The 23,691-nt window shown below is 33.8% G+C and overlaps 1 protein-coding gene across 1 annotated transcript in view; it reads left to right on the top strand.

The window, feature by feature from the left end:
* Positions 1-23,691, top strand: part of LRRC7 (leucine rich repeat containing 7) — a 538,317-nt gene that overhangs the window by 404,913 nt on the left and 109,713 nt on the right. Inside the window, 6 exon segments of the mRNA XM_021096484.1 lie at positions 5,784-5,913; positions 7,205-7,320; positions 11,586-11,655; positions 13,610-13,709; positions 17,192-17,316; positions 19,522-19,770. Coding sequence (XP_020952143.1) covers positions 5,784-5,913; positions 7,205-7,320; positions 11,586-11,655; positions 13,610-13,709; positions 17,192-17,316; positions 19,522-19,770 — 790 coding nt within the window.

Genomic DNA, 23,691 nt, shown 5'->3' with positions numbered 1-23,691 from the left:
CCGAGCGAGGCCAGAGATCGAACCCACAACCTCATGGTTCCTTGTTGGATTCATTAACCACCGAGCCATGACAGGAACTCCCTCTTGGTGATTCATATGCACACTAAAGTTTGGGAAGCATTGCTTTAAAGTACTTTACACTTCTTTTGCAGCTTCTTTTTGCTTTTAATCCGTACTGTTATAGATTAAAGAAAAGACTTCTAAAAAAAAAAATAAAAACTATAGCTTTTGTCCTTTTTTTTGTTCAAAGGATAACATAGTTTCAGGTATATAGCAGGATGATTTGGATGTTTGTATGTATTGCAAAGTGAGCTCTTCCGTAAGTCTAGTTAACATTGTCATCAAACATAGTTACAAAATTTTTTTTCTTATGACGAGAACTTTTAAGATCTGTTCTCTTAACAACTTTCAAATATACGATCCCATGTTATTAACTATAGTTATGATGCTATACATTATCTCCCCATGACATTTGTTTTACAACTGGAAGTTGGTTTATATCACCTTCACCCATTTTTCCCACCCCCCTGCCCCACTCCCCAATTCTGGCAAACACTGATCCGTTCACTATATCTGCGAGCTTGGTTGTTTTATTGCTTTTTTGGTTTTTTTGTTTGTTTTTGGATTCCACACATAAGTGTTTTTGGATTCAACACATAAATGAGATGATAAGATATATGCTTTTTTCTGTCAGATCTATTTCATTTATTTTGGTCTGTCTTTTGAATGCCTCTTATAATTTGAGGTACAGCTGGTTTCATATAAAATCCTGTATTAAAGTACCTTAGGTGATTTCCAGCAAGGTAGCCATCAATGAAGTCAGCTGAAATGTTAGATTTTGAGTTTGAATCCTCTGAATTTCAGAGTTCATTGAAGGACATCTGTTTTGCACCTAATAGCTTTTCTTTGTAACCCAAAGATATAAAATAATTTCAGGCTATAAGTTGTTAATTCAGTATAGGCTGTGGTACAGTAAAAATGTTTTCTTTTTATTGCAGGAAGTCCTCACTCTGCATAGTAGTAGGGGACTATGAAACCATGGATGCTGAAATATGCAAAATACTCATAATAATCAATGGGGAAATATGATTGTTCTGATGAAAGGTCTTTAAACCTTTTCAAAATATTAAATACTGTTACTGTTGGTTATAAATATATAGATAAATGGAAAAAGTCATAAAAACAATATGTATTTAATACACTGTCATTATATTAGGAACATCAAAAATTAAAGGGTTTTTTGGTGAAAAATTTATCAAAATTAATTTAAACACTACTTGCCTTCTTATCATTGTGGAAGTTATAATTCTTTCCAAACATCTTTTCTGTGAGTTAATGAATTGTCATACTCTTTTTAAGCCTGGATCAACTTCCAAACTTTTATCCTTTTTTTTAAATGACTTTTATTTTTTCCATTATAGTTGGTTTACAGTGTTCTGTCAATTTCTACTGTACAGCAAAGTGACCCAGTCACACATACATATATACATTGCTTTTCTCACATTTTCCTCCATCATGTTCCATCACAAGTGACTAGATAAAGATCCCTGTGCTATAGCAGGACCTCATTGCGTATCCACTCCAAATTAAATAGTTTGCATTATAAACCTCAGATTCCCAGTCCATCACACTCCCTCCCCCTCCTCCTTGGCAACCACAAGTCTGTTCTTCAAGTCCACGAGTTTCTTTTCTGTGGGAAGGTTTATTTGTGCTGCATATTAGATTTGAGATATAAGTGATATCATATGGCATTTGTCTTTCTCTCTCTGACCTATGTCACTTAGTATGAGAGGCTCTAGTTCCATCCATGTTGCTGCAAATGGCATTATTTTGTTCTTTTTATGGCTAAGTAGTATTCTATTGTGTATATATACACCACTTTTTAATCCATTCATCTGTTGATGAACATTTTGATTGTTTCTATGTCTTGGCTATTGTAAATAGTGCTGCAATGAACATAACGGGTGCATGTATCTTTTTCAAGGAAAGTTTTGACAAGATATATGCCCAAGAGTGGGATTGCTGGGTCTTATGGTAGTTCTATATTTAGTTTTATGAGATACCTCCATACTGTTTTCCATAGAGGTTGTACCAATTTACATTCCCAACAACAGTGTAGGAGGGCACCCTTTTCTCCACCCCCTCTCCAGCATTTATTTGTGAACTTATTAATGATGGCCATTCTGACTGGTGTGAGATGGTATCTCATAGTAGTTTTGATTTGTATTTCTCTAATAATTGGTGATGTTGAGCATTTTTTCATGTGTTTTTTGGCTAACTGTATATCTTCTTTGGAGAAATGTCTATTCAGGTCTTTTGCCCATTTTTCATTTGGGTTGTTGCGTTTTTTGCTAGCAAACTTTTATCCCTTGTGCTTTCGATATCATGAAATATCTCTGAGATTTCCTTTAATGCAAAGTTTATTGCCAGGATCACTCCTTCTGGGACATCTTCATCCTTTTTCATTGCAACCACTTTATCATTGGCATCAACAAAATTACCTTCACTTTGTTCCTCTGCCAGCATATCTATGGGCTCTTGAACATGGCAGTCAGCTTCCCACAGTCAGCTCTTTCTTCTGTAATTCCATTTATGTTCAGTTCAAATCCTGCAAAATTATTTACACAGTATGCTAAAAGTTTCTGCTATACTACCTACACATTACTTGCTGTTACTTTCTGCTATGTGCTTAAATATTTTCAATTGTATGCTTTATGTTATATTTCTTCAAAAATTCAGCTAAAGAAACTGTAGGATCTCCAGTTGTAGCATCAATAGCCTATTCACAAATCTCTGTAAGATAACAGGCTTTCAAAGTTGAAATAATTCTTCAGTCCATTGGTTGGATTACTGCAGTTGTCCTTAGTGATAAAAAGCAAATTTTCACATTGTCATTTAAATCTCCAAGAGAATTGAGATGACCAAGAGCCTTATCCAACATGAGTAGTGCTTTAAATCTTAAAGTATCTCTTTACGGCTGATTGACAAAAAGGCAGTACCACTGTAAGATTTACTGTTCGTATGTGAACTGAGTAGCGGATGTGCAGAGGCTGATCACTGACAGACTGAAAAAAAAAGTAATGTGACTAGCCACTGATCACGATGCACATCTGTTATTTACATTGTGATTTATGGATTGAAGAGTTAGCAGCAAAACTCATACTTTATGCAGTGCCTCACAATTAATATGTTGAGGTAATTGAAATTTGAGCCATGTTGTTGGGAAACTAATGTGATTTAAGGAAACCCTGGTAACTGGAATCTGTGCATATCATAACTGTGCAAGGTAGGACTGTCTTACTGTGACTCAAAACTAACCTCAAACCATGTTTTGATGAAAGAAGGAAAAAAATAAGAAACTTTAATTTTATTTTCAATTGTTTAATTCTTTGACTTCTACCTCTGAACATACATCTGAAGGTTTTATTTTTAAAAATCTCTGATATTTTATGACCTCTTGCTGAGTACAGGACCCCAAACTATTCATAGAAACCTCTTTCATTAAATTCTACCAAATTTACTTAGTGTATTTTATGTGTACAACACTGAACTAGAGTTTTTTAAGAAACAAACTATTACTGGGTTTCCCATATATATTGATTTCTGCCCCCACCAATGCACACACAGCACGTACACCTAGCACCCAGTGATATGATCACCCTTGCATGTGGGGGGGCCTCAAAGGATTTAGAGGTTCATTTCTCAGGGTTCACTAATTAAAAGGGAATAGGTTTCCTGAGTGTATTTTATGGCAGGTATTGTACTAAGTTCTTTACTTTCATTATTTTGTGAAATAAAGCCAGTACATGAAGCAGGAATTATTAGTACCCTCTTTGCAAATACAAAGATACTAAGGCCTATAGAAAAGTAACATGAGTTGTCTATAAAAGGAAAAGCATTTGCCTCAGAGCTATTATTCACAGCTGAATACTGTTTTACCACATCTGGGTTCTAACCAGTTAAAGATGTTAAGGACCATGAATCATGAGTTACGGATCTGATCAGGGTCAGACTGGACTTGACTGAATTAGATTCTTCCCTGACCCATGAATAATAGGACTTGAGTTACCTACTTGTACACAGACTTGTGAACTTATTCCGCCCTCTCCATAATGCATATTTTTCATCTTTAATGAACGTAATCATCATGACCCCTTGCCCCACCCCCTTCTGGCACTGAATTTTCCCCCTCAGAGCACTACTAAGTGAATTTCTTCTGTGTGTCCCTTGCCTGGCAGTAAATAAAAGCAGCTTTGATTTTTGAGCCATTGTCCTTATTTTATTTTTCGATATTGAGATACTATGTCTAGTAAGTGACAGAGCTGGAACACAAATCCATTCTAACCTAAAACCCAAATGCTTAATCTCTGTTCACTTGTTAACTAAATGATGGGAATAAATTGCATTCAAGCCAGCTAGTTCTAAGATATAAAAAAGGAAGCCGATTTTACAACCTTGCACCAAAGACCTCCAATTCATTCTTCCCTTTTCAAAAATGAGCTCATCACCCTTGAGGATTTCTTCCCGTAACAGTAAATCAATGATATGAATGATAATAACAATGTAGTAATATTAACATCAATGACAACTTAAATAGAGCTAGTGCTTTCTCTGCACCAGGCCCTCTTTCTTTCCGAGCTATCTCAAACCTAGTAATGAAATGACTTGTTCCCTTGTGATAACTTGAATGTGTATTCATATAATTTCTTTCTGTGAATTTGGGGTAAAGGGGGCTAAATGTGGAGTGGTGGGGAATGTGGCAAAGTGGAGAACTGTGCTCATCTGAAGGCAGTAGCCATTAATTACTCCATTTCCATTACTTAGCATGGAAGAATAAAGACCTAGTATTGGTAGATCCTCTTTTTCAAGAGGCAAGAAAAGTCTGAGTCGTTATGTAAGGTTTATCACTTTTTAAAATACTATGTAAACCAAACAAAACACATCTACAGGCTGAAATGAGCCCTCCCCGTAGCCTCTGCTACCAATGCACAAGCTGAGGGGCAAGAAAATACAGTGGAGCCAAATCATCTGCATTTAGGTGCTAGCTTCCCTACTTTGTGCGGCTTTGGGCAATTACTTAGCCTCTTTATGCCTCAATTTCCTTATGTGAAAAATGGGTTTAAAATATTAGATATCTGATAGAGTTTTTTTGTGGAGGGGGAGCATGCATGCAGCATGCAGAAGTTCCCCAGGCCGGGGATTGAACCTGCACCACAGCAGTAGTCCAAGCCACTGCAATGACAATGCCAGATCCTTAACTTGCTGCGCCATCAGAGAACTCCAAGTTTTTATAAGGAAGAGACAAGTTATTTTTATCTCTAATAAATTGCTTAGTAAAATATCTAGCATTGAGTCAGTATTTTTTGTTCAAATTTTGGCCCCCTTCTCTCACCTTTCTCGGACCTGCCCTCTGTGTCCTTCTCCCTGCTCATGTCAGGTATATGCATTCATTCCAAGATACACATTATGAGCATCTGACTACAAATGACATCTAAGTTGTATAAAAATGAAAAACAAACAAAATCTTCTGTCAATGACTCAGTTAAATTGACAGGTGGATTAAGACAGAGGAAAAATAAACCAAACCTTTTTTTTTTTTGCCAAATTGAACCACTTATTTAATGGTATTGAACCATTTGGCTGAACTAATAAATTAACTCAGATAATATTATGGAATTGTTTGATAAATAACTTCAGTTGGTAGATTTAAATATGTTGCTTCTTCAAAAATTTTTTGCCATCTGACCTTTTAAAATGTCTAACTAATGTGTTTAAATTTTCAGTTTATCTTTATTAGAAGAATTTGACTGTAGCTGTAATGAACTGGAATCTCTACCTTCTACTATTGGCTACCTTCACAGTCTTCGAACATTAGCAGTTGATGAGAACTTCCTTCCAGAATTACCCAGAGAAGTGAGGAATCAACTTGTTTCTTTCTTTCTTTCTTTCTTTTTTGCTTTTTAGGGCCACACCCACGGCATATGGAAGTTCCGAGGATAGGAGTCACATTGGAGCCACAGCCACAGCCACGCAGGGATCCAAGCTGAGACTGCAGCCTATACCACAGCTCATGGCAACACCGGATCCTTAACCCACTGAGGGAGGCCAGGGATCGAACCTGCATCCTCATAGATATTTGTTAACTGCTGAGCCATGAAGGGAATTCCCAAACTGTTTCTGTTAATTAACTTTTAATGAATCTGTTTTGGGATTAAATCCTAACTGGTGCAGTAGCAGTGTGGCTTCATGTGTTGAAATAAAAATGCATATATTTGTTAGTTATTCTTTTTTAAATAAGTGATAAGTTCTTATATTTGACCCAGAAAATGCATTTGACTTAAACATTGCTTGCCAAAAATATTTATAAAATATTGTAAGTTAATTCATGCTAAGGCATACAAGTTTAACTAACATATATCTTGTTTTTAAGAATAGTTAATAAGTAAATTTCGAGATAATTACATTTCAGTTTCTAAGTGAAAGTTTTTTAATGTAAATAAGTTTTTTAAAGTATCGTGTTGCATATTATTTTAACTTCAGGATCCACCAAAATAGTACATTAGCACTATCTTTGAATGGGACTTTTGTTTATTAGTGTCAAGAAAAAACTGTGAAGTATATTTTCAATTTAATATTTTTAGCTTTCATAGTACAAGAATAATAATCCATATATCATTATTTTAGAGCTGAAAGTTATGAATAAAAATCACAAATACTATTGTAATGTGAAGCAAAACAACTTTTCCAAGGTCCAAAAAGTCAACAGTACTCCATTTCTGAGTATGTATGAACTAATATAAATATAGGTTATTAGTAGTTACTTGGATGGACAAAAACAATATGAATTATGAAAACAATGACACTAGCATTCTAATCATAATATTATAAAGGAAATTCTTCCTTCCACCATAATTGTCCTCAAATAGGAAAGGACAAAAAAAAATATTGACTAAAAATAACTGCTCAGAATATAAGGTGAGCATATGTAAAAGAATATGAGATATACATTGCCTTAATATCTAAAGGAATATATTATTTATATACACATATTTTAAACACTGAGATTATAAAAAATGAAACAGTACACAGATTCTTAAAAGTGATAAAGAAATCTAAAAATTAATTTACTTTATAAATTATAAATATTAATATAAAAATGGCTTATACTGTGATTCTTTACTTATTTTCTTTTTGTTACCCATAGATTGGAAGCTGTAAGAATGTAACAGTTATGTCTCTACGCTCCAATAAACTGGAATTTCTTCCTGAAGAGATTGGACAGATGCAGAAACTAAGAGTCTTAAATTTGAGTGACAACAGGTATTGCTACAACATTTCATAATCGCATATTAGTTATTTTCTGAAAGCAAATTCTTTTTCTTATTAATAATTTTGAAAAAATGTTCTGTCTTATGAGGTATATGGAATGCAAATATTTATAAAAGTATGCAAATATCCATTTAGAAAATGATAAGAGCTAAATTTATTTTTAAACTTATATTTCAAGATATTATTTGATTATATAAAAGCATATATTATATATATTAAAGTTATATAAAATTCATACACCCAAATTTACATACCAAAAACCTACCATATTCAGAAAGCATAATATTATAAAGACATGTAAAAATAATTGTAATAAAGATATACAATTTATTAGTAAAAATATGTGCATAGGTGTATATGTATGTTTTCATGTATATATTTATGTCTCCAGTAAATTAATTGAGCTTTGTATATACTGTCTACACCACCAGAATACTGGTAAGAATATTGCCAAGAACCTAGTACTCGAAAGTCATAAGGTTTGTACAGTAAGGACAACCAGATGGCCATGTAGTCACATTCAGAACAGGACAAAGAAAGGATAGGCCCTCTTCTCATGACCAAAGTGTTACATTGGAGAATGGGTAAAAGGAAAAGGTAACAATGCAGTTCAATTTCCTTTCCACCATAATTGTCCTCAAATAGGAAAGGACAAAAAAATAAATATTGACTAAAAATAACAGCCCAGAATATAAAGTGATTATGGAGTAGAATAGACACTTGAACTCTGTTTTCATTAAGTTTCAGTCAGACAAATGATAAAATAAAAGCTGAAAGACTTTGCAACAAAAGTATCAAAGATTAGCTTCTATGGAATCATGGAGAATGTTCAGATTCCAAAGTTGCACTAAGTGTGGGAATTATCATTTGTTTATTAGTTTAAGAAAAAATAATAAGGTAGATTTCAAAACACATTCACTTGGTAGCCCAATAATATTCCCAGGTAAGGAATAAAACATTTTTTAAAAAGCTTCAGAATTTTATTTTCAAAATAAAGGTGACACAGAAGTTTCATAGCTTGGTGCAGCAAGAGTAAGTCATGTCAAATCAACTCTATTTCTGGTTTTGACTGAATTACCAGACAAGAAAATGAAGGAGGGTTTTCATGAAGCACTAGAAGTCTCTCCTAAATTCTTGGTCTGCTCAAATTTTATGCATTAGTAATTTGCATGATGATATAGAAAATATGCTTATAAAATAGTTTTAAATGACTCATAGGAATGCTAATGGAGGTATTTATCCATCAAATATAGCATATATAAGTACCTACCCATGGGACAGACACATTGCTAAATGCTAGTGAAAAAGATATAAATTAGACATTGAGAATCTCATAATATTAGGAGTGTTGCCGAAATATTGGCTGCCTCTGTAAACTGATGCCAAATAGAAATGTGGAGACAGAGTTGGAGGAAATAGAAAAAGCAGCTTTAATTGCCAGGCAAAGTGGAACACAGCAGGCTAGTGCCTCAAGGACTGTGTCCCCTTGGAGTGGGTAGGGAGGAATCTTATAGTGTTTGAGGAACAGGGCATGATCAGCTCATGGACATTTTCCTGATTGGTTGGTTGTGAAGTAATTGGGAGTCAGTATCATCAACCTCTGGTTCCAACCAGTCTGGGGTCTACTTGTTGGTGGGCAGCACACAGTTAACTTCTACCCAGTACAGGCTTCAGCACCTGCAAAACAGCTCCAAGGACATGGCCCAGAATATTGTCTATAGTCCTTGAAGAAGAACTAAAAGTTCTTGACTTTGTGAATGACTAAGCTATTGTTATTTTTTTTTTGTCTTAGTTGACTATTTTCCTTTTTCTCTGTATTTTCTCACTTCTCTGATTAATAGACAGAAAGACCGGTGGAGTACATGAGTGGGGGTCTGCTCTAAAAAGGCCTCACACAGTCCTGCTCAGTTACAGAAGTTTAAAAATATTATATTAGATCAGAAATATAAGCTAATTTATCTCCTAATACAGTGATTAAAACATAGTATATATAGATCCAAATTAATATTTTTTAATTGATGAATTAGCCAATTAATCTTAACCTGAGATTAAAATCAATATTCAGTAAGAGCTGAGGCCAAAGTTGAACATTACTATTGGAGAATGAACTGTTTGGATAAAAGATTAAATATTAAATGTTATCCAAAAGTTATGCTTATTCCTATTTTATGTTTAAAACATAATAGATTTTTTTCAATTTGGCATTTTAGTTCAGGAACAAAGATTTTTTTATACTGGCAAGATTAATTGCTCTTAGAACCAATTTACTGCACATTTTCATACTCAGTAAAGGCTCACTTTCAATAGTGGTCACTGGAATAGCAAGGAAAAATGCAGGTAATCTCCTTCTCCAACACTTTCTTTTCTCTATACTCTACATTTATGACTTGACTAATGATTTATCTTAAATATTGTATACGATTTTGGAGAGTTTTCCCCTCATGTAATTGTGATGTAGCAGAATTGATACTCCACTTTTATTTCATCGCCATGTGATGTGGAAAATTCCCCCCATAAACCTTCCCTCACAACTTCTGGCTTAAATGAAATTAAATAATGAAAAATTAGAAAAAACTTTTATGGGCAATTTTGTTCAGTAAATGATAAGATAGCAAATAATCCTATTAATAAATAATTGATGTAATTTAATCTGTTATTCTTCTTTATAGCCTCACTTATGTTTTACAGAAATTTATTAGCTCAGAAGGGTTATTATATCCTTCTGAAAGTTATCTAGCCAATCCACATTCTGTTGATAAGTTTATTGGCTTGTCAGATCTTTTCATATTTATTAAATTATTTGATCGTGCTTAACTGCTTTTGCATGTACTATTGTTTCCATAATTGTTATTAATTATTTAGTGTTTTCCACTTCTGTTATCAAAATATAGGTATCCATCATTTGGCTGATAGAATTCCAGCATAGTAAAGACTTAAGGAAATTTTCATTCTAAGTTATCCTAAAATGTTTATCTGTATTCAAAAGTGAACATTCAGAAAGTAACAATAAATTATCATTGGTGTGCTGGAGTTCCCGTCGTGGCACAGTGGTTGACAAATCTGACTAGGAACCATGAGGTTGCAGGTTTGATCCCTGGCCTTGCTCAGTGGGTTAAGGATCCGGCGTTGCCATGAGCTGTGGTGTAGGTTGCAGACACGGCTCGGATGTGGCGTTGCTGTGGCTGTGGCATAGGCCAGTAGCTATAGCTCTGAATTGACCCCTAGCCTGGGAACCTCCATATGCCGTGCGAGCGGCCCTAGAAAAGGCAAAAAGACAAAAAAAAAAAAGACAAAAAAATTAATTGGTGTGCCTTATTTGAATTATTCACTATGCTGACTAGCTATGATTGTAAGCCATGTATTCACAATATATTGATTGTGCACAATTTCATGGATATCATATAGTATGTTGAAGGAGACAGTTGGTGATTGGGCCCTCCACAGACTGAAGTCAAATCTAAAGAAATTATTTTGATCGAATACCAAGGCTGATGGCAATTTCACATATCTCAAAAAGCTATTTTAAAAGATTCCTTCTTTGAATATCTACTGCACAACGTATGAGGCATAAAAGAACAGAAGAGCACACTTTGAGGAGTCAAAACAACATTAAGAGGTGTAAATTCCTTTAGTAGTGAGATGGAGACAGCTTCTTGCCCTCTGGATCCTTTAGTTTTGAGGGGATATCAGATGGTAAAAAAATAATCACAAAAATAAACGTATAATATGTTTACTACGAACTGTGTTATGGTCCATGTAGGGAAATACAGGTGCTTTGAGAATCGGTTGGGGAAAGAAATTTAAACAAGTCAAGAGAAGCCTCTTTGAAAAATATGGCATTTAAGCTAAGAGCTAAAGAATATGTGGCATTTTAGTTAAGTGAGGTACAGGAGAAAGAGTATTGCAGGTGGAGAGCTAATCCTCGGAGTAGGCTGCTAGAAGGCCAGTGGCAATGATGAGACTAGATCAGGAAGAGTGACAGAAGCAGCTCTGGAGAGGTTTTAGGGGACCAGATCTTGTGAGGTCTGACAAGGCATGTTAAGAATTTGGGATTTTATCCTGGATATGATGGGACGCCTTTGAAGGGTTGCTAACTGGAGATTCTTGCTTTTTAAAGATTGGCTAGGCTACTGAATGGAGAAAAAAAGTGGAGAGAATAATGAAATGAATAAGTTAACAGTATTTTAAATAATTCTTTGAAAAAATGAACTTTATCCATCTTCATCCATGCTATTAGAATTTTCTTGCTTTTGCAGATTGAAGAATTTACCATTTTCATTTACCAAACTTAAGGAGCTTGCAGCTTTGTGGCTTTCTGACAATCAGGTAAAATTTTTTATTACCTGATTTATTTTGTTTTATTAAAATGAACTATAATTAAAACTTTAAATTACTTAGTCCCAGTAGATAATTGGCAATTACTGCAAAATAGAGATTCTTTATCCCCTGGAGGAGAGATTTTTGTGAAAGTAGCAATACAAATATGTATTTCACTGCCGTGGGCAAAAATGTGCTATAATTCTCACTCCCTTTAAATACTTCACTTTAGCATCTACTTCATTCTCAGAGATCTAATACACAAAATGATCATTTTTCCAGGTAGTACATACATGTCCTTAGAGGACAAACTTTAATTATATCTCCGAAGGTAAAGAATAAGAAATCATTAGCACAATCCCCACAAGAGGGAATTATTATCCTCCATGTTCCTTTTTTTCTCATACTTTTAATTATAATCAACTTAATTCTAAAATTTTATTCAAAAAAATTTGCAGATATCTTTTGTTGCCATTATCAGTATTTTCTGTGAAACCGCTTTAATATTGATTCTCATACATATGAAAATAGACTATAATTGAATCAGTAATTGAGTGTTAGTGAATCATTTTAACTGGAAAATTACACGAAATTAAGGCATCTGATGTGCCACCAGAAAAACTGGCGATAGACAATTTTGACATAGTTTATTTTTCTTCTATTTACTTTTTTCCTTGTAATCCTATAGTTTAAAACATCCTATCCCAAAATGTGAATAACCAAGTGAAAATAAATCATCTTGAATTTAGTGTGTTACCATTATTTTCTCAGCATAAAAGCAGCATTACTGGTAAATGAGTTAATTGTTCAGATTTATAGGTGCTAAACTACTTTTGTGAAAAAATTAAAATAGCAAAATGTGAACTGTGAGTGTAAGAATAGTGTTTATAGTTCTACAGCCATTATAGTCCTTGCTTCCATTATAAAGGATTTCCATTATAGTTCTTTATACTAAATAAAAAATTATATTGTTATTCAAATTCAAGTCTTATCAATGGACTATAGAATTTTCAAGGCATCAATATATCATTATAAATAAATAATTTCTGGAATCAATGTGAACATGCTAATGGAACAGTCTATTCTACAGTCTTGCAGTTTAAAAAAAAAATCCCCTGATATCATTTTTTTATTTTGGTGGGAAAATGAACAGAACAGTGACTGCATGCATCATTTTGCTTTTATTTAGAATAGCAATTTAATATGTTTCTGACACATTTTCATGAGACTAGTTGGTATCCCAAATTCCCTTTGTGCTTCAGTCATTAATAAATGTCATGAAATAAGCATATTTTAGAACATTAAATAATATGACCATTTTCAATATATTTATATATAGTATATAATGTCAAAGTTCAAAAAACATTCAAAATAGTATATCTGAAATTTACGTTTAATAATAGAGAATTAAATATTACCTTACATAAGTAAATATATTGTGATATATCAGATACAAGTACAGTAGCTTATGTGTTTGCAGACTCTGCCTTTGGTTACAAAAATTTCTCTTAAAAATAAATGCTTATGTTTTAACCTAATTAAATTCATAGATGGTCTTATGTATAGTATGAATTTGATAGCAAATTCCATTTTTGTCGTTTTAGTGCAACAGTTCATGAAAATGAACAGACATGTAGAACTAAACCAAAAGTTTACTTAGTTGAAATCAATTTAATGTATTTTGGGCTCTTCAGAATTAAAGTTGACATTCTCAGTGGAAATGAATAGGTTTTATAAAAGAATGTAGTAGAGAAAAAGAAAATATCATTATGAGAATTTCAAAGTAGTTCTCTACAATAGTCTTATTTTATGCTGTACTTTTTTTTACCTTTTTCCTCACTTTTCTTTTAATTAATTGTTCATTCAGCACAGTGAGGCCAGACTATTGACCTTAATCTTACATAAATGAAATATTCTTCATATTTGCTACCTTATTAATCTAATTTGTTTCCTTTGCTTCCAGTCCAAAGCCCTTATCCCTTTACAGACTGAAGCCCATCCAGAAACAAAGCAAAGAGTGTTGACTAACTACATGTTTCCCCAGCAACCTCGTGGTGATGAAGGTAAACAGTCACTAGAAGTTTCTTCTGTACTTGGATGATGGTGGGAAAAAGGGATTAATTTTATTCTCAACTCTGACCAGTACCAGCATATGGCATGACTATAAAGATAAGTACATGTGTATGACTGGGTCACTTTGCTATACAGTAGAAATTGACAGAACACTGTAAACCAACTATAATAGGGAAAAAAAGATAATTACATGGCACACATAAATCACTTAGGAGTTAACTCTAAGCATGAATCTTATCTTCAATACCATAATATTTTAAGTAAGATTTCAAAAACATAAGTCTTCCTCTTTGTATCTTTCATGAAAATCATATTGACTTTCAGGAGCAACATCATCTCTTGGTGGATTGCAAGATAAAGAACTAATTAACCAAATGTGGTACCCAGCTAATTGGAATGAGCCAAGAGTCAGATCTTAAGAAAGGTTCCATAAGCTGGTTTATTTCCTGTCTTTACTAATTTCATGAACACAGTTTAAACATTTAGTCCTGGGATCTCAGGCACCAAATTGTTCCATGTTAAGAGGCAACCGTAAAGAGATGACTTGCAGATAATGACCAAATTTCTTTTTTTCTTTTGCTTTATTTTATGTATTTATTTATTTATTTTAGGGCCACACCCACGGCACATGGAAGGTCCCAGGCTAGGAGTCAAATTGGAGCTACAGCTGCCGACCTGCACCACAGCACATGGCAACAGGGAATCCTTAACTCACTGATGGAGGTCAGGGATCGAACCAGCATCCTCACAGATACTAGTTGGATTTGTTTCTGCTGCGCCACAACAGGAACTCCCAAATTTTCTTTTTCAAGTTGGGTTTTTCTAAAACAATGTTAGCAATTATGATAGGAATAATTTTTTAAAAACCTAAAACTTTTTCAATAATAAAATCTTCTATCCTATGATCACAGTATTCATAAAATTTCTAAAGGAGGTTTATCCCTTACCATTTGGAACTCAGCATAGGCTCCTTAGTCCAGGCTAGCACAGGCCATGCACATTTACCACAGTCTTATAGTAACAGTAATTCTCAAAACAATAAACCCACATTAATCCACCCATGGATTAAATCCACCCAATCCATGTAAATGAGACAAACTTTTAAAAGAAACTATTTGTAGGGAGTTCCCGTTGTGGCTCAGTGATTAATGAATCCAACTAGGAACCATGAGGTTTCGGGTTCAATCCCTGCCCTTGCTCAGTGGGTTAGGGATCCGACACTGCCGTGAGCTGTGGTGGAGGTCACCAACACGGCTTGGATCACATGTTGCTGTGGCTCTGGCGTTGGCAGGCATCTACAGCTCCGATTAGACCCCTAGCCTGGGAACCTCCATATGCCATGGGAGCAGCCCTAGAAAAGGCAAAAAGGCAAAATAAATAAATAAATAAATAAATAAAAGAAACTGTTTATGCATTTCTTGTTTTTAGGATACTTACAATAAGTGACTGTAGTTTTTTTATTTAATAAGTAAAATGAATCATTTTGAAATTTTAGGGTATTTTTATTAAAAGTTTGACTTACGGAAGTAGGAAATGGAAAGATTGTTTCATATGTATTTTTCAGGTATCAGTAAGTAAACTTGATCTTTTGACTTTATGAAAGAAAAGCCACCATGTTTACGTATGGTATAAGAAAAATCTTAAGTAAGGAATCTGTTTTCTTCATGCAACTTTACATATGTTTTCATTTTAATATCCTTAGATTAACAAAATATTTCATTTTGAAAGGATATGGGGAAAATGAAAAGTATCTCATATTCACTGGCCATTTCTGAGATCTAATCTGAGTAAATATCTAATTTGTTCCAGGGAATGAGGTAAATCTAGTTATGTAAGATGTGATGTTAAGGAATTAGCCTAGTTTGTTTTGTTTGTTTTGTTTTCCTTTGAGGAAAACAGAATTGGTAGTAGAAAAGTTTTCTTGAACTTTAAACAAGTCATCCTTTGCTTTTTCAGGCAGAAGTATAATAAATGAATTTTCAGATTTCCTTGCAACAAAGTTTTGTATAATAAAGATCACCCTTTTAGGAAAGAATTTAGCCTAAACTAAACGCTTTTATTGTATTTTCGTGTGATCTTCACAATGATAGTGCAAAGATGATATTACCATTAACCAACATGTAAATTAAATATAGATAAGTCATTTCTTTCCCCTGTTGAGACACATTTAGACTAATTGAGACCTAAATGTTTAAGGAATGTTAAAAAGATTTTTCCCATGTTTTTTACCATAACACCAAGCACCCCTACAGTGCCCCCCACCAGACACACAAAACAACAAAAAGGAAGATTGCAATCTTGGAGAGTTTATTGCAAAACCAAAGTTGTGGAGTACCTTTTATAAAATCCTGATAGAGATTTGTGGTTACAATAATGGACTCTGTAGTTACACAGACATGAAATAGAATCTTGCATTGGCCATGGAGAAGCTACATGGCTTTGAACAAGTCTCTTAAAACTCAGCTACAGTTTTCTCATTATTAAATTGAGGATTATCAGCAGAAATGAACATCTCCTCAGAAAAGAAAATCATGGACTTGGAGAAAAGACTTGTGGCTGCCTGATGGGAGAGGGAGCTTGGGGATTATCAGACACAATTTAGAATAGATTTACAAGGAGATCCTGCTGAGTAGCATTGAGAACTTTGTCTAGATACTCATGTTGCAACAGAACAAAGGGTGGGGAAAAAAATGTAAATATAATGTATACATGTAAGGATAACTTGATCCCCTTGCTGTACAGTGGGAAAATAAAATAAAATAAAATAAAGTAAAATAAAAAAATAAATAAATTGAGGATTATGTTAGTACTATCATTGTGCTGTTTTGAGGATTAAAAGAGAAAATAGTTTAAAATAACTGAGTCTAGCTCTCTCTGTTATCATAATTATGCTATGGAGAGACTGTTCTGTATATTGGAAAACCAATATGATTAATATATACTTAGCAAAGCCGAGTGTGAGTTAAGGTGTTGAAAGATTGTGTAATAAATATCAAGGAAATTTCCCCCCTTTGTTTTTTCTTTCTTCCTTTCTTTCTTCCTTTATTTTCCTCCTTTCTGTTTTTTCTAATATTTTCTTTTCTTTCTTATTTTTGTATTTGTTTTTTAGTAACATCACCCTTTTTTGCATAGTGTACTAAACTCTATCCGTAACAACTTATGTTAAAAAAAAAACCAGGAGTTCCCGTCGTGGCGCAGTGGTTAACGAATCCGACTAGGAACCATGAGGTTGCGGGTTCGGTCCCTGCCCTTGCTCAGTGGGTTAACGATCCGGCATTGCCGTGAGCTGTGGTGTAGGTTGCAGACGCGGCTCGGATCCTGCGTTGCTGTGGCTCTGGCGTAGGCCAGAGGCTACAGCTCCGATTGGACCCCTAGTCTGGGAACCTCCATATGCCGAGGGAGCGGCACAAGAAATAGCAAAAAAAAAAAAAAAAAAAAAAAAAACCAATAATACTTTGGAATCTACCTGTAGATTTCCAGTCAGACAGTGACAGCTTTAACCCTACCCTGTGGGAAGAACAGAGACAACAACGCATGACTGTCGCCTTTGAATTTGAAGATAAAAAGGAAGACGACGAAAATGCTGGGAAAGTTAAGGTGAACCTTTTAATTTTTGTTTCCCTGTTTCTTCTCATTGTTTTTGTTTGTTCACTGTTGTTATTTAAATAGATTTTGGGACTAATTGACCTCTGTTAGAAGGTCAGATACATCTTCAAGTCTCGCTGTGGTATCTTTCATTATAGCAGGATGGTGACTTTGGAACCATTGTTGTGCTTCAGAATGAGACTAACATCCTGACTGAGCAAATTTGTTATGCCACCCCATCTTACAGAATGACAACATGAAGGAGATTCAAGCTGAGAGAAAGCAAAAAACAAAACAAAACAAGACAAAAAAGTCTGGGCTCTGAGCTTCACCTTAGCCCCTTATTACATCTTTGAAACACTGAAATGTGTTTTGTTTTTTTAATCGCTGAGCAAGGCAAATCATCATGCAGACTGTATGAGGCCGAAATACACATTTATGAAAGAGCCAATGGAGTAACATATTACATTGGCATTAAAATCTTTGGAAGATTCTATGTCACTGAGATACTTGAGAAAACTCTATGAGTCTTCTTAAACGTAAAGCAGATTTTAATGGAGGTGATTGCCCAATAGCAGGTAATGTCCCTTAGAGGAAGTAATTTCAAATTCTTCATCCTAAAGCCTATTCTTGAAAATTCTTGGCGTTCCCATGTGGCTCAGGGAGTTAAGGATCCAACGTTGTCACGCAGTGGCTCAGGTCACTCATGTGGCACAGGTTTGATCCCTAGCCTGAGAAATTCCCCATGCTGTGGATGCGGCAAAAAAAAAAAAAAAAAAAAAAAAAAAATCCAATCCTTTATTGACACTAATCTAAGTCAGGTAACAGGGTTGAATTTTGAAGTTTATGTTTTTCCAATATATAAACTTGAAAATATCAGAATTTATATGGATTATATCAACATTATATCTTCATGTTATCATTATGGCAACACCTTGAATCTCTCACTAATTTTTATGGTATTATTTGTGCACTTTTTCTGCCATGAGCACTAACAGCTCCATCCTTAGTGACTAAGTACCTAAGTAATTGTGTATGCATACTATTAATAGATCTAGACTGTGTTATATGTTATTTTCTTCCCCTCATTCTCACATTTTCTAAACCAACACACTCTACAACCTTACTGGAATTAGTCAGTAAAGTAATTGACAAGGCCTACCTGATATCATTGTGGAAAGCCTGAAATGGATTCCCAAATCAAAATGACAATTTTGTTAAGGATTTGGGCTTTAAAAAAAAAAAAATGTTTCTGAGTGGTTGATTAGTGCTATCTAATAACCAAAGAGACATTTTTTAACTAAAAATAAACCAGAAAAAAAAAAAAAGACTTTCAGAACATTTTGGTTCATCTTGTGAAGATTTTATATGTTAACTCCAGAACCAATGGATGATGCATTCTACGCTGGACCTCTGATTCATTCTTTTATTTCATTTAATGTCAAAAACTACATACTTCTTCCTAAAAAAAAAAATCTATATTCAAAGGCTCCAAGAAGAAAAGAATGTATTTAATATACTCTGGTATATACGTCAATGAAAACATAAAATACAGTAAATGCAAACAGTTATTTAGAAGCCCTGTTTGTGTGTTATGTGATCAGGTTTGATTATAATCAGAGTAGGTTCATTATACTTTAGAGTACATTTTCTTTATATTTATCTGTATTTATTTTATTTTATATATTGATGAAACAATGTATTTCCCAAAATCTCAAACTACTTGGCTTTGACTAATTTGAATATTTCCAATGGCATTGGCTATTGGACAAATTAGAACACAAACAAACTTCTAAATAAATCATCATGGAAGTATGATGAATGAAATATGCTGAAATCTTACACTAAGTTAATATGCTTTTTGGTTCATTACATGTACATTAAATTTAGCACCATTTTACCTTTAATTTACATAAAAATTTAAAAGGAACCACTGACCTATGCCATCAACTTCCAAATGGACTAGAGTATAATGCCCTACTTAGAATGTGTTTAGTGTAGTATGAATGTTGCACTGTGTAGAGAAAGTGTGACCCTTTAGCTTCATGTGATATTGGTACTGTTTTATTACACAGAGTTAAAACTGATTTTCTGATGGTTGTTTTAAATGCATTACCCAGAATGAAAAAAAAAATCAAGAATAGAAAAATGATAAAGTGAAAGTTTTGCTACAGTGCTCCTCTTTCTCCCAGAAAATGGAGATTCCTTCTCCCACAGGATCACTCCTGCCAAGCCCCCTGGGAAAGGGGCCAGCGTGGGATTACTCTCCAACCTGCCAGACTGTCTGGCGATTGCTGCACACCATGGGCCAGGTGTGATCAGCAGATCCAAGATATGCCCGTCCCCCAGAATGACCCACAGCTGGCATGGGGTTGTATAAGTGGCCTCCAGCAGGAGAGGAGCATGTGTACTCCATTGCCAGTTGCAGCACAATCCACCACTCTTCCCTCTCTAAGTGGCAGACAGGTAGGCCTAGGTGTTTGGGGTAGGAGAATCCCCTATGTAGAGGCAACCTTGGAACAGTGGTTTATGGGGTATGTTCTGCATGATTTGGGGAGAGAAATGTTGGTCGTATAGAAACCTTCCAATTGCCAGTGTTTGATCCCAATTTAATTTTTTGTTCGTTGACACTGGCAGTGGGGTGGGGAGAACTGAGTCAGAGGGGAGGGAACATCAATACGAGGTGCCTATCAGTGGGATATCTGGCATGGTTTTCGAGTTGGGTGCTTTGTTTTTATTTATGTTTTCCTTTGTAAAGATTTTTTATTTAATTTAAAGTGTGGGAATACCAATAGTCGGGCAGAATGTTGATGACACTACTGATGCAATCTAAATTGTCCCCAGACAAACATATTTTTTATAATATCAATTCTGGGGGAGATTAAATAGCTAAAACTTGATTCTTAAAACTGCATGAGATTTGAATTGAAATGTGCTAAGAGAGAACTTTGAGCACAAAGATGGAATCTGTTGAAAACCTCAATTTCCCTTTAATTTGAAGGTACAGATTATGAGAATTCCTGTAAGAGAAGATTGGCTTGGGAGTTGTGGCAAGTAGGGCTTCCTTATCCAGCGGGCGGGGTGTTTAATGAAAAAAAATCGTAATGGGATATGGAAGAACAATGCATTTTTATAAACTTATCATCTACATGTAATGGACTTGATTCTTATTCTATGTCTTATATTCTTTCTACAATATAAGGCAAGCTGAGAATCCTAACTAAAACTGCTATAGGTTTCCTTTCTATGTGAAATGTTCCATTTAATTCTTAGAATAAGATATATAACAATTAATAATCAACATATTGACTAGTATTTCTCTTACTGGAATTATAATCAAATCAAATTAAAATTTCATCATTATATGAGAAAAGCGTAGTTCTATGTGAATTCAAGATATTATTTCTAAATGCCCTAGCTACTAACATTAATTCTTCATTGCTAAATCTCTAGGAGTCTCCAACATCTTGCAGCTGCTATTTGCATTTACTGCACTTTGATTAGGTCTGAGATATATATATAATGTCAAACACTTCTATTTTCCAAAATTAAAATAACATTTGGTGAAAATCTTGCATTTTAATAAAATGTATATGTAAAATGAGCAAATACTTTATGGTGAGTGATAAAGACAACATTTTGGTAAGAATGTAATTGATAAATTTTTCTCACCTATTAAATATTCTTTATCCCATATTAGAATAAGGGAGTATTTATAGCCTATATATTTAGAAATGTAAAGAAACTGCTTTTGTATTTGGGCATTATTGAACTATTAATATAATTGTGTTTTTGATCGTATTTATTCATTTCTGAATCACATCACTCATGAGCTGAAAAATAATGAGGCAAAACAATCTGTAAAAAGGTGTAAGATATGCTTTTACACAGCTTATGAGTATAGCAGAATTATAAAATACCATAGTTTCATTTTAAAATAAATTATAAATATTGTGTTAACTATGTTTTAAAAATTGAAATTATCATATTTAACTCAATAAAATTCCTACTTTAGACTTAAACTATTTCCTCCATAAGACTGTACAAATACTGCTGCACCTATACCAGAGAATAGCTCTGCGCCAAATACCTGTATAGCATAAGCTTCAGAATCAAAGACCTTAGTTTGAATCTGAGCATTGCTACCTATAGCTGTATGACTTTCAAGTAATTTACTCCCTTTAAGCTCCTGTATTCTTTTTGTACAGTGGAAGCAGATGCTACAATAGGTTGTGCAATTTAAATGAGATCTAATTATAGTTAATTATAGATTACTGATTAATTAATATATTAGTTATAACCATTTATTATTCATTTATGTTTAAATCTGTATGGCAAATAATAAGGTATTATTTATTATACAAATACCTAATAATAAATATCCCTGTAAAATATTTTGCATGGTGCCTGGCATATGGCAGATATTGAATAAATAAATAGTTGTTGCTACATACAATCTGAAAAATAATCCAGACAGTTACAAGTATTATGATTAGACATATATACACACACACACACACACACACACACATATATATAGATAGATTGCCAAAAGAATCCATATTTTAATAATATGTAAGTATAATCTGGTATTAGACTAATCTCTACATAGAACTTAAAAAATTTCAAAGTACTTTCATATTTATTATCTCATTTGAAATGTAGACTAACCCAAGATACTATCATTCCCATTTCACATGAGTAGCAAGTGGACAGAAAGATTTGTGGCTGATAACTAGTCAGGAGCAAATCTATGGCTTAAATTTTGGTCTTCTGACTCTAAGTCCAGTAAATTCTGCGATGGACTAGCAAATGGGAAGAAAGGATCTTATTGTATAGGTGGAACAAATCCAAGTTTTATGAGACCTGAGGCTTCCACAGTTTGGAGAGGGGCCTTTTTAAGGAAAAGAATATAAAATAACCAGGGAAATACATAAGTGGGGCCCTCACAAGGCTTTGGAAAGAGCCCATGCCGTTGACAGACCCTAAAGCATAAGCTTCATTAGCTTCATGGCAAATCCACTTATGTTTCTAGATTTAAATATTTTTACAGAGATAAAATACCCAAATATATTCTCGTGGTGTGACCAAAATATCTCATTAACTTGCTTATTAAATAACCAGAAAGTATCAGTAAACAGGCCATTAGTAAACAGGCATCTAATTGTGTCAGATGAGACATAACATCTACAAAAATAGATTATGCTATTGAATGTAGTACTTAATTCAATTAAAAAAGAACACTTCCTATTTTTTTGCCTTTGATTCAATAATTTTAGCACTGAGGATTTTTAAGGTGTATAAAATTTTAATTTAATGTTCTATTCAAAATTATTTTTCATTCATATAGCACTGGTTTTTAAAAATTAAAAGATCCTCTTAATTGGAATAATGGTCATACCATTCTATAATTTACATTTTTAAACATAGTTTTTTGACTTTTAGCCCTTTGATGTTAAGTACTTTTAAACAAGTTCAACAATATAATTTAAAACTTAGTTTTAAATTTGTGATTACTATTCCTAATACCAATTTAAACAGCAGATCCAAGAATGCATGCATCCCAATAGACTTTGTCTAGCATGGCTATCATTCTTTTTTATTTTTATTTAAGAATGCATTATAAAGTACTCTAAGATATACATATAGAGATATATATAAATATCTCTATATATATATTACACTCTAACAACTACTTCTTTTCATGTAAAGTCAAGTTTTTTCTTGGGTTACATTTTTGTAGCTTTATTTTTATATATTCTTAACTTCATCCTTATTTTTTTCGGTATATTAAAGATTAAACTACATTTTAATAGTATTTACACTAACAAAATTATCTGGTTTTTCATTGGTTTTCAAAAGAACGTATTGGAAAAATAATTCTGCATTTTAGTACTGAGAGATCTTCTAGAGAGGTCCAACCCCAGTATTTGATGTGGACAGTGAGATACGGGAAGATGCGATATTGGACTAACAAAGTTGGTGGATTAGTTAAAACTGCAGATGAGCAAAAGTGTTTCAATTCATATTTACAACCCTCAGATCTATACCACTCTCATAGTTTCTTACATTTCATATGTTACACAGCTGTGTGGGGGTGGGCATGTGTGCCCCTCCCTTCTCCTTCTTTTATCTCTCATTCCCACTCTCCTTCTTTTAGCTTCTCCTCTCCTCCAGCCCACCTTCACACACTTTCCACAGCACATACTCACCACAATCACACAAACCATTCCATTTTGTAAAGTTGGTTCTACTCAGATGCAAAAAGACATGACTGTTGGAATAAACCAGGCCAAGTAAATCTGCCCCTTATGTTTCCTCCCATCCTTTTTAATCAGCATGGATAATTTGTATCTATACCTTCTTACGTATAAGTACTTTGATGGT

The sequence above is a fragment of the Sus scrofa genome, chromosome 6, assembly GCF_000003025.6.
Source record: "Sus scrofa isolate TJ Tabasco breed Duroc chromosome 6, Sscrofa11.1, whole genome shotgun sequence".
Classification (NCBI taxonomy): domain Eukaryota; kingdom Metazoa; phylum Chordata; class Mammalia; order Artiodactyla; family Suidae; genus Sus; species Sus scrofa.
Note: the sequence above shows the minus strand (reverse complement) of the source record. Positions and strands in the feature narration are given on the sequence as shown.